Genomic DNA, 12,639 nt, shown 5'->3' on the forward strand with positions numbered 1-12,639 from the left:
TATATGCATGTGTGTGTGTATGTATATATTTATATATGCATGTGTGTATGTATATATATATATATATATATATGCAGGTGTGTATGTATATGTGTATGTATATACACAAAGTGAGAGTTAAGTAAATAGATATAGTAAAGCCATTTTGGTTTTTTATTAGGACATATAATTTGGGGGGAGGGTACTAGTCGATTACATCGACCCCTGTCTTTCACTGGTACTTAATTTATCCACCCCGAAAGGATGAAAGGTAAAGTCGACCTCAGCAGTATTTGAACTCACAATGTAAAGATGTGCGAAATGCAACTAAGCATTTTTCCTGGCGTGCTAACGATTCTGCCAGCTCACCGCCTGAATAATAATAATAATAATAATAATAATTATAATAATAACAATGATAATAATAATAATAATAATAATGATAATAATAATGATAACAATAATGATAACAATAATGATAATAATAATAATAATAATAATAATAATAATAATAATGGTTTCTTTTATTGGTTACATACTAATCGACTTAATCGACTTAATCGGTGTAATCGACTTAATCCCTTTGTCTGTCCTTGTTTGTTCCCTCTGTGTATAGCCCCTTGTGGGCAATAAAGAAATTGATAAACACACTAGAAGGTAGCATCTCCCTCTCTGCCCTCACCTTCCTCTTTAAATGATAAAGAAATTGATGAGGGCTTGGCCAGACAGGAAAGTGCCTGTCCTCAAACCTTTCAGACCAGTCCACCACACAGCCCCTTTTGCCACAGTCACTAAGCAGAGAAAGATCTGCCTTCCTTCTCTGCTAAGGGAAGCTGGTGCGTTGACCTTCACTATATACTCAGCAGACAGCTGAATTTGTCTTACACTTGACAACAGCTGCCCCACACAACACCACAACTCTCTAATGGACAGACACTGAATTATTGCATGCAGGACGGTTTCAACCCCTGCAAGCAGGTTCAGCTGTTTGTGCCTCTATGCCCGAAGAGATTGTCTTGAACAAGCAATTCCCTTCTGTAGCACTGCCAAGCCAAAGACTTTTGGAAATTGTCCATGATCTTCAACCCAAATGTCCTCTGGAAGAGACTACTCAGATGCCTAGATTCAATCCTAGACCATCACCACTCATACCCTCAACTAGCCCCCTATAGAAATCTTGGGTTGTTTTCCTGCTAATAGTTTTGGGCAGCTGGTACAACGCGGTGAGCGCCCGGCAACATTCTAGTTGCCAAACGTCCAACCTTGGTTTACGTTTGACCCATGACTGCAGCTCTCTTTTCTCTTTTACTCTCTTTTACCTGTTTCAGTCATTTGACTGCGGCCATGCTGGAGCACCGCCTTTAGTCGAGCAATTTGACCCCGGGACTTATTCTTCGTAAGCCCAGTACTTATTCTATCGGTCTCTTTTGCTGAACCGCTAAGTGACAGGGACGTAAACACACCAGCATCGGTTGTCAAGCAATGCTAGGGGGACAAACACAAACACACACACATACACACACATATATATATATATATATATATATATATATATATATATATACATATATACGACAGGCTTCTTTTCAGTTTCCGTCTACCAAATCCACTCACAAGGCATTGGTCGGCCCGGGGCTATAGCAGAAGACACTTGCCCAAGATGCCATGCAGTGGGACTGAACCCGGAACCATGTGGTTGGTTAGCAAGCTACTTACCACACAGCCACTCCTGCGCCTGTTGCCACTCCTGCGCCTATCAATGAGATGAGCTGCAGAAAAATGTGTTGCACAAAAGATGCCCACACCAGTTCACCCTTATTTTTGGCGTCATTCTTGTCCACATCATCGCAGTGATTTAAATATTTCTGTAGGTGCGACAGCCTGACAGCATGTCGCCGCATCATTAAGGATGGCATCCCAAGACCACAATGGCATGGGTGATGACAGCAGATGGATTTTCTAAAAGTAATACTAATGGTTTCAAATTTTGGTGCAAGGCCAAATATTACGGGTGAGGGGTAAGTTGATTACATTGATCCTCAGTGTTCAACTGGTACTTATTTCATCAACCCCGAGAGGCCGAAAAGCAAAGTCGACTTTGGAGGAATTTGAACTCAGAATGTGAAGACGAATGAAAAGTTTCTAAGTTTTTTTGCCCAGCATGCTAATGATTCTGCTAGCTTAATAATAATAATCCTTCCTGAAATTTGGTGGGTGGAGACTAGTCGATTACATCGCTCCCAGTGTTTCACTGGTACTTAATTTATTGACCCCGAAAGGATGAAAGGGTATAGTTAACCTCAGCGAGATTTGAACTCAGAGCATAGCAATGGGCAAAATACTGCTAAACATTTCTTCCAGTGTGCTAACGATTCTGCCAGCTTGTCACATCATCATCATCATCGTTTAATATCCGTTTTCCATGTTAGCATGGGTTGGACAGGTCGACTGGGGTCTGGGAAGCCAGGAGGCTGCACCAGGCTCCAGTCTGATCTGGCAGTGTTTCTACAGCTGGATGCCCTTCCTAACGCCAACCATTTTTAAACATAAGAAGAAGAAGAAGAAGAAGAAGAAGAAGATGAAGAAGATGAGGATTTCTACCATTTGGCATGAGGTCACAAATATGTAAATATAGTGAGGAGGGGTTTTAATGATTACCCAATCCTTTCCACACTCCATGGACTGCCCCCTCCTTCTGTGTTCTTCACTGTTGACTCGAAGAGATCTATCTAAACATTGTTTCTCATTCTCTCCCTCTGTTTTCTCTTTCTTTGCAGTATGCACTTGCGTTGTACATAAACGGTGTCACGAACAAGTTGTAACAAAATGTCCGGGGTCACGGGAAGCTGCTTCTGAAGAGGTTTGTAACTGTTTTTATTATTCTAGCATGTGTTATCCCTTTGAAGACTCCTCCCCCACTTTTTGTATGTCTTCATTGTATGTCCGATAATCAGGGAACCCTGTCAAAGGCTTTCTCCATGTCAACAAAAGCCAGGCACAGGGGCTTATCTTTGGCTAGGTATTTCTCCTGCAGCTGTCTTACCAGAAATATAGCACCAGATCCCATGACTTTTGGAACCATTTTTTTCACACTCAGAGTTGCTGAAGCATGGAACAAACTACTTGCATCAGTTCCCCCTCTCTCCCTTTTTCTCCCTCTGCCTCTCTTTCTTCCTTCCTTTCTCTCTCTCTCTCTCTCTTTCTATTTCTCTTCCTCTCTCTCTCATTTCTACCTCTGCCTCTCTCTCTCTTCCTTTCTCTCTCTCTCTTTCTGTTTCTCTTCCTTCCTCTCACTCTCACTTCTACCTCTAGTTCCCCCTCTCTTCCCTTCTCTCTCTCTCACTCTCTCTTCCACTAGATTCCCCTTCTCTCCATTCTCTCTCTCTTCTACCTCTTGTTCCCCTCTCTCCCTCTCTTCCTTTTTCTCTCTCTGTCTCTCCCTTCCTCTCTCTCTCTCTGTCTCTGTATGTCTCTTCTACCTCTCTCTCTCTCTCTCTCTCTCTCTCTCTCTCTCTCTCTCTCATTCATTATTTACTTATTTTTCAGCCACTTCAGGTGAGTGGTGCCAGATTCAATATCAATGTTCCACACCGTTTCACTGTCCATAACTACAAGAGGCCCACGTTCTGTGACCATTGTGGATCATTGCTCTATGGAATATTTAGACAGGGCTTGCAATGTGCCGGTGAGTACCAGCTTTACTCATTCCATATTCTACAGACTCTTTTTCTCTCTGTCTTATTCTCCCTCTCTCTCTCTCTCATTCTCTCTCTCACACACACACTCTCCTCTCTCTCTCTCTCTCACACACACACTCTCTCTCTCTCTCTCTCTCTCTCAGATATTTGTTTTTATACATGCCTTATGGACATTTTATGGATTTTCAGATAACTGGAGTTTTTTGCCCGGAAAAAGCTTCCGATTTTTCAATTTCCAGATAAGATCTGTAGAAGTGCTTCATGGGTAAACTCCACAGTCATATACCCCATTTCATTTACATGTGTGTGTATGCATGCATATATATATATATATATACACACACAAAGCATCCCCACATATACACATACACACGCTTGCACACCCTAGTTCAGCCAGGTCACCGTTATTATCTCCCTTTCCCTCTGCCTCTTTCTTCCAGCCGTGTCATGTTGAACCATTAATCCCTACACAATTTTTTCTCTTTCCATGTTTTCCCTCCTAATCCTTCTGTTGAAGAGCATAGGCTCGAAACGTCAACAACTCTTCCATTCTTTCTGAGTGTTAAAATGATACACCTGCTTGTTGTTCCCTCACCTGTCTTCATCTTTTTTTTTCTGTAAATCTGAACTATATATATTACGGAGATGTACCTGCATAGCAAGTGACCTGATCTGAGATCGTGTGCTGAAACGAAAACAATTGCAGCGTGGAAGGTGTTTGTAAGCCATTTAAGAAACTCACAAAAGCCGTTTGATTCACTTCAACATTTAAGTTTAATTTGTCAAAATATTTTCGTCGCTTTAAGATTTTTGTCAGTGAGAATTCACATAGGGAGAATTCACAGAAAAACAAAAGACAAAGACAGGTGGTGTAGACAACAAACAGATATATTAGTATAACACTCAGGAAGTGAAAAAAGTCTTTAATGTTTCGAGCCTATGCTCTTCCACAGAAAGGAATAGAGAAAGAAACAAGGAGAGAAAATAAAGAATATGTGGTGGCTAGCGATCTATCATAGCAAATGCTGGACAGAAGGGTCACACAGGAGAGCTATGGTGAAGGGGAGATAATAAAGTAGTGGTGGTTCCTTGGAGCAGTTGCCATGTAAAAAAACTCCATCTGTACAGTGGTTGGCGTTAAGAAGGACATCCAGCTGTAGAAACTGTGTCCCACATGTCAGATGTCAAAGTGATTGCAGAGCAATGAGAAATGAAATGTTTGTGTTCAGGAACACAATACACCGCCTAGTTCAGGAATTGAAACCACGGTATAATATATATGACACTTTCTAAACAAATTGCGATTGAGGTAAGGCAGCATGCTTTGTTGGTGTTATTTTGTAGGTTTTTGCGTGTGTGTTACAGATTCTGTTTTAAGAGAAGTTTATCATAATTTTCTTGTGTCTTACTTTTGTCAACTTCCAGCCTGTAAGTTGAATGCCCACAAGCGGTGCCAGAAAAATGTACCAAACAACTGTGGAATTAACACTCGGGAGATGGCACAGGCTCTTTCACAGATGGGCATTTCCGGTGACAAATTGAACAAGACGAAAAAGGTAATACTAAATATTCTGTTTAATACCTGAATTCCATTAAGAAAGTATTTATAAATATATGAGTGTGTGTATTATTTATATGCTGTTTAATACTTAAAACACATCATGCTTGAGATATATATATATGTATGTATGTATGTATATATATATATATATATATATATTATATATATATATATATATATATATATATATATATATACAGCAAATAAGAAAATGGGGAGGATACAAAAATGACATACATCAGCCGTTTTCTTATTTGCCGTATAAATTAAGGGTAAAGCACTTTTTACCCCTGCCCCTATATAACACTCAACTGCAAGATTGCCATGCAATAACCAGCACTTGAGTATGAATAATTGGGTACACTACCCTATATATATGTGTGTGTGTGTGAGAGAGAGAGAAATATATATTCTGTGAGAATATACATATATTTCTCACACAGAAATATATATATATATACTCTTTACTCTTACTTGTTTCAGCCATTTGACTGTGGCCATGCTGGAGCACCGCCTTTAGTCGAGCAAATCGACCCCAGAACTTATTCTTTGTAAACCTAGTACTTATTCTATCGGTGTCTTTTGCCGAACCGCTAAGTTACGGAGACATAAACACACCAGCATCGGTTGTCAAGCGATGTTGGGGGGACAAACACAGACGCACAAACATATATATACATATATATTTACATATATACGACGGGTTTCTTTCAGTCTCCGTCTACCAAATCCACTCACAAGGCTTTGGTTGGCCCGAGGCTATAGTAGAAGATACTTGCCCAAGGTGCCACGCAGTGGGACTGAACCCGGAGCCATGTGGTTTGTAAGCAAGCTACTTACCACACAGCCACTCCTACGCCTATATATATACACACATACAGGAGCACTCTGTCTGTTGTGACGACGAGGGTCCCAGCTGATACGATCAACGGAACAGCTTGCTTGTGAAATTAACATGCAAGTAACTGAGCACTCCACAAACACGTGTACCCTTAATGTAGTTCTCTGGGAAATTCAGCGTGACACAGAGTGTGACAAGGCTGGCCCTTTGAAATACAAGTACAACTCATTTTTGCCAGCTGAGTGGACTGGAGCAATGTGAAATAAAGTGTCTTGCTCAAGGACACAACACACCTCCGGGAATTGAACTCATGACCTTACGATCATGAGCTGAATGCCCCTAACCACTAAGCCACATGCCTTCAATATACACACATAACTGGCATTCTGTTGGTTGTATTGCCAAGGGTTTCACTCAGTGGTTGTTGACCAGGGCTTCAACGAACAGCCTGCTCATGAGAGTAATGTACATGTGGATGAGCACTCCACAGACACATGTGCCCTTAATGTAGCTCTCAGGGAGATTCAACATGACACAAGAGTGCAAAAAGGCTGGCCCTTTGAAATACAAATACTACTCATTTTTGCGAGCTGAGTGGACTGGAGCAATGTGAAATAAAGTGTCTTGCTCAAGGACACAATGCGTTGCTGGGAACCAAGACCAATATATGTATGGGTGAGTGGTAGGAAGTTTGCTTCCAACCACATTGTTCCCAGGTTCTGTCCCACTGTGTGGCACCCTGGGCAAATGTCTTCTATTATAGCCTTGAGCCTACCAAAGCCTTGCTAATGGATTTGGTAGGTGGAAACTGAAAGAAGCCTGTCGTATATGTGTGTATATGTCTTTGTGTCTATTTTTCGTCGTTGATTATTGCTTGACAACTGGTGTTAAGTGTGTTTACATCCCTATAGCTTAGTGGTTTGGCAAAAGAGACCAACAGAATAAGTACAAGGCTTAAATAATAAGTCTTGGGGTTGATTTGTTCGACTAAAACCCTTCAAGGCTGTGCCCCAGCTTGGCCTCAGTCAAATGACTGAAACAAGTAAGAGATAAAAGATACATATAAATATATACACACACACATGCCTGCTATAAACACTTGGTAGACACCATAAAGTTGTTGGTATTAGGAAGAGCATCCAGCTGTTGAAACAAGCTAAAACAGACAACTGGAGCCTGGTGCAATGCCAGAATGGAAAACAAATGTTATATGACAATGATGGAGCAGGGGATCCATCAAACCCATCTAAACACATAAATGCAAATGTTAATTAATATTTAAATGGCAAATATACGTCACGATGTGTTGCAGCTACTGTTTATAACTCGCTCTAAGATTTATTATTGCTTGATTACACCTTTCCGATATCAGTGTCTTTACGATACTGGAAAAGGGATAAGTGTTTGTGAAGGGAACCTACTTTTCATCAACAACTGTGATTGTCACACGCCGATGACGGGTCAATACCCAGAAACTCGAGTCTGTGTGTATCATAAGTTGGAGACGGGAAGGATGGCTTCCCTTCGCAAACACTGATAGGGCACAGAAAGTGTGTCGAAAGCCAGCTGGAGGAGGTGTCCTCCTGGGGCTACAAACTACAGTAGCGTCCACCCTTAGGGGTTAGCCATATTTAAACGGCAAATATACCTCACGTTAATTAATTTGTTTCCTTTTTAATCTGTTCATCTGTTTGTTTTTGTTATCGTGTAGGTTCCCATAAGTGAATCGCCCAGCAAAGATGCCCGGGGTCATGAGCGGTCAAGATCTTCTCACATACCAATGATTCCTGGTATGTATCTCCTACTGTTACAGGTTTACTACTACATCTAATACCACTAATACTACTACTTTTACCACACTAACTATTAACGCTAACACCACTTCATATACTACATCGAATATTGATATTAATACTATGACCTATACCACGCTAATTATTACTACTAATACTACTACTACTACTACATAAGTTTTACTAACTGTTAATACTAATTGTACTACATATATACTAACTAGAAATACTAACACTACAAAATACCATCTCCTGTGTTTCTGTCTTTCTTCCTTTCTTTATGACCTCTTTCCTTCTCTTTCTCCCTTCCTTCATACCTTCCTTCCTTCTTTCTATACGATGTACTGAAATGCAGCTAATAATAGCGTCTCTGTGTGTGAATCTATCTCTCTCTCTCTGTCTCTCTCTCTGCCCCTCACACACACATGCATACATACATGCACACACAGTGGGGGATAAACAGAGCATGACTGTTTTATGTCACAGTTGAAGGTCTCCCTCCAATATTGACCAACTGCGAAAGCGTTGTTGTTTTTTGCTACTACTAGTACAAATAAATAAATAAATAAATGATGATAATAATAATAATAATAATAATAATAATAAATGCCCTGATGCAGTACCAGGCAGTGGCTCTCGTGGCTTCTGATCTGAACTGATTGGAAGTGTTATCATGTACATTGTTTTGTCTTGGTATAAAAGATGGGCTACAGCAAATATTCTGCTCAATACCACAGATTTGCTTGTCAGTTGTTTGACCTTAACAAGTTGAGCATGTCCCTTTGTAGCTAATGATATGTGCATCTCTGACCACAAGTAGAAGTAGTGGGGGAGCATCATAGCCATGTGTTGAGAGGGATTCTTTGGGGTTTGAATAATTCACCCCTGGAAACATGGGTGTTTTGTTCAACATCCTTAAACAATTGTTATTTAGGGACCTTTTGAGCGGGATGGGTTACTCAACCAGAAGAAAATTCTAACTGGGCCCCATCTGCAAGGACATGTGCTGTTTATCTTGATATGAGATCACCATGTCACGCACATATGGTTGTGATGCATGTGCCTAGTGTACCCTCATCAGACGGGTAGTCATGATGGGTATACTGGGCTTTGTATATTTTACCCCAGTGTCACTTTGATGGCATGCACTGCTCTCTCACTCAAGGGCTGCTCATAATAATAATAAAAAGGGGCTACAGCAAATAAAAAGATGGACTACAGCAAATATTCTGCTTCATACCACAAATTTGCTTGTCAGTTGTTTGACCTTAACCAGTTGAGCATGTCCCTTAGTGGTTGATGATATGTGCATCTCTGGTTATAAGCATCATAGCCAAGTATCGAGAGGAATTCTTCAGGGTTTGGATAAATTAGCTTTGGAAATATTGGTATTTCGTTCATCATCCTTAAACAAACCTTATTCAGGGACCTTTTGAGCAGGAAGGGCTACTCAACCAGAACAAAATCCTAACCTGTAATGTCATGTGCTGATATGAAATCTTCATGTCACACTCATGGTTGTGATGCATGTGCCTGGTGTACCCTTATCAGACGGGTAGTCATGATGGGTATACTGGGCTTCTTATATATATACCCCAGTGTCACTTTGATGGCATGCATTGCTCTCTCACTCAATAATAATAATAATCATAATTTCAAATTTTGGCACAAGGCCAGAAATTTCTGGGGAGGGGTAAGTCAATCATGTCAACCCCAGTATTCTACTGGTACTTATCTTATGAACCCTGAAAGGATGAAAAGCAAAGTCGACCTTTGCAGAGTTTGAACTCAGAACTGACACCGAGAAAAATGCTGCTAAACATTATGTCTAGCATGCTGTTTCTACCAGCTTGCTACAATACCACCACCTACTACTACTACTACTGATGATGATGATAATGATAACATAATAATAATAATGTTTATTAACCACTAAGGGTTCAGAAAAAAACATTGGGGATGGTACAGGACAATACAATGTAGGGTTTCATAAAAAGTGGGTAAAAGGTAAAAAAACTAGAAAAATATAAATTTTAACAAAGAATAATCCCCCAAAGCGGAAGACTACCTAGGGCTGTTTGTGAAAACCCCATAAAACTACAGAGGCCTTGACCACTAGGGCAAGTGCCCTCTCACAACATCTAAAGGTACATGTTTAGGGTAGGCCCATTCACACAGATGTTACAATCACCCACCTTTCAACAAAGTTGTTAGGGGGCAGCACTTCTCTGTCTACCTTCACTTACCTTTGCAAGTGAAACTTGAAAAAGTCGTTCAGGGCTTGGCCAATGAGGAAAGTATCCGTCTTCGGTTCTCACGCAACTTCTTTTACTCAGGACCAGACAAAGCAACATTGCCTGCCCTTCCTGGCCAAAGGAAGACAGCAGGGCAATCTTCAATATGGACTTAGCTGATAGCCAGATCCGCTCGACAAGCAACAGTGGGTGTTTGACATAAGCCCACAAGTCAACACCGCTCAGGCCCTGGATGAGAGCATGCAGGACAGTTTCGTCACTCTGCATGCGTCTTGGTCAAGTAAGCCCGGCTGACAGCACTTCCATGCCTGTAATGAGTTTATCTCGAACCAGCGTTGCCCCCCCCCCGCACTCCAGTAGCATTGCCAAAAAGAACAAAAAAAACACAATCCTCCAGGACCTATAATAATAATAGTAATAATAGTAATAATAATAATAATAATAATAGTAATAATAATGATAATAATAATAACAGTAATAATAATGATAATAGTAATAATAATGATAATAATAGTAATAATAATAATAATAGTAATAATAATGATAATAATAATAATAGTAATAATAATGATAATAGTAATAATAATAATAATTTGCTATTACTTTCTGATGCTTCTTCTTTCAGCTGTGATGTTTGTTTTTTAATGTTTCAAATCTCTTCTCAGAATGTTTCTAATGTTCTCTCCTCTTTGCTTCTTTCTCTTTCTCTTGTCCCACCCCCACCTCTCACTCTCTCCTCTCTCTCTCTTCTTTCTCTTTCTCTCTCTCTCTCTCTCTTTCCCCAAAAGGTAATCATCGGTTGAAATTTCAAAGACGAGGTAAATTCTTTTTACCTGTTAACATGGTTTGTTTTCTCTTACACCTTCTCACTTCATTTCTTTATATATAGTCATATATGTATGTGTGTATATATATATATATATATATATGTATGTATGTATTTATACACACACACACACGGATATATATATACACTTATTCATATATATATATATCTCTCTATATATAAACGGCAGTTTGTCTGTGCGTGTTTCTGTGTGTCTGTTTGCTTGTACCCTCACCCTGACCACGGCTTTCAACCGATTCTGATGAAACTTGACACACACATAGCCCAATGTCATAATTCAAAACTAACACAGCGAAAATTTTGAAAAGTTCCCCCAGTTCTGAAAAAAATCCATAAATTCGACATGGGGTCGAGAATCAGAAACACGAACCACAAACTGTCTAGGGGACGCAACTCCACCTTTTTTAAATCTCAAAAAAAATTTACCATCATTTTTTTCCATTTTTTTGCTATTTTTTGGCTATAACTCTCTAAAAATGCTTTATAATTATTTCCCTTACAAACCTGAGCAACGCCGGGCGATACTGCTAGTATATATATATATGCACTCACACACATAGATATACTTTTTTTTAAACAGAAGTATGAATGCATGAGCATGTATGGGCGTATATGAGTATGCATACATGTATGTATGTTTGTGTGCATGTGTGTGTATATAGATAGATAGATAGATATTACGTATGTCTAGATACGAATACACACACAAGGGTGTGCATGTTTGTTTGTGTGTGTACACACATACATATGTGTATACATATATCTCACTTGAAAGTGCCAATGACATGCTCTCTGGGTTCGAATGATAGACCCCTTATTTTGATAGAACAATTTCACTACTTTGGTACATTGCGCAGTGCCATATTTTTCCAAAATTAATTTCAATGACCTGGTCCATAAAATCCTCAAAAAGAAAAGAAAAATATCAAAAACTAAAAGAATTCTGCCGAGGTCGACTTTGCCTTTCATCCTTTCGGGGTTGATTAAATAAGTACCAGTTACGCACTGGGGTCGATATAATCGACTTAATCCGTTTGTCTGTTCTTGTTTGTCCTCTCTGTGTTTAGCCCCTTGTGGGTAGTAAAGAAATAGGTATTTAGTCTCTCTTTACGTTCTGAGTTCAAATTCCGCCAAGGTTGACTTTGCCTTTCATCCTTTCGGGGTCGATTAAGTAAGTACCAGTTACACACTGGGGTTAATGTAATTGACTTAATCCCTTTGTCTGTCCTTGCTTGTCCCATCTATGTTTAGCCCCTTGTGGGTAATAAAGAAATATATTTTTTTTACTCAGAACGTATGAAACAAGGGCTAATTAAAAGTCTGAAAACAGGCTTGGATGTTTGGACAAAATTATGAAGATGCTTTGGAGAGGCAAAGGGTCAATCATCATCATCATCATTTAACGCCCATTGTCCATGCTTGCATGGGTTGGATGGTGTGACCAGAGCTGTCAAGCTGCACCAGACTCCAGTCTGATTTGGCATGGTTCCTACGACTGGTTGCCTTTCCTAATGCCAACCACTTTACAGAGTGTCCTGGGTGCTTTTACGTGGCACTGCTTTTATGTGGTACCATTATGGGTGCTTTATACAACCAGAATACAATCCGAACGTGGCCATTGCCAGCGCCGCCCTGACTGCCTCTGTGCCAGTGGCATGTAAAAAG

The 12,639-nt window shown here is 40.0% G+C and overlaps 1 protein-coding gene across 4 annotated transcripts in view; it reads left to right on the top strand.

Annotated features, from left to right (window-relative positions):
- The window catches only part of LOC115224309 (calcium-independent protein kinase C), a 236,711-nt gene that overhangs the window by 184,493 nt on the left and 39,579 nt on the right, over positions 1 to 12,639 (top strand). For 2 of the 4 annotated variants that reach the window (XM_036513225.1, XM_029795154.2), the window contains exons 6-10: positions 2,757 to 2,839; positions 3,526 to 3,664; positions 5,103 to 5,233; positions 7,791 to 7,869; positions 10,916 to 10,945. In XM_036513225.1, coding sequence (XP_036369118.1) covers positions 2,757 to 2,839; positions 3,526 to 3,664; positions 5,103 to 5,233; positions 7,791 to 7,869; positions 10,916 to 10,945 — 462 coding nt within the window. The remainder of the gene's footprint in view (positions 1 to 2,756; positions 2,840 to 3,525; positions 3,665 to 5,102; positions 5,234 to 7,790; positions 7,870 to 10,915; positions 10,946 to 12,639) is intronic. The other 2 variants (XM_036513226.1, XM_029795155.2) reach the window with 1 other exon arrangement.

Source organism: Octopus sinensis, linkage group LG25 (genome assembly GCF_006345805.1).
Source record: "Octopus sinensis linkage group LG25, ASM634580v1, whole genome shotgun sequence".
In the NCBI taxonomy this organism is placed as follows: domain Eukaryota; kingdom Metazoa; phylum Mollusca; class Cephalopoda; order Octopoda; family Octopodidae; genus Octopus; species Octopus sinensis.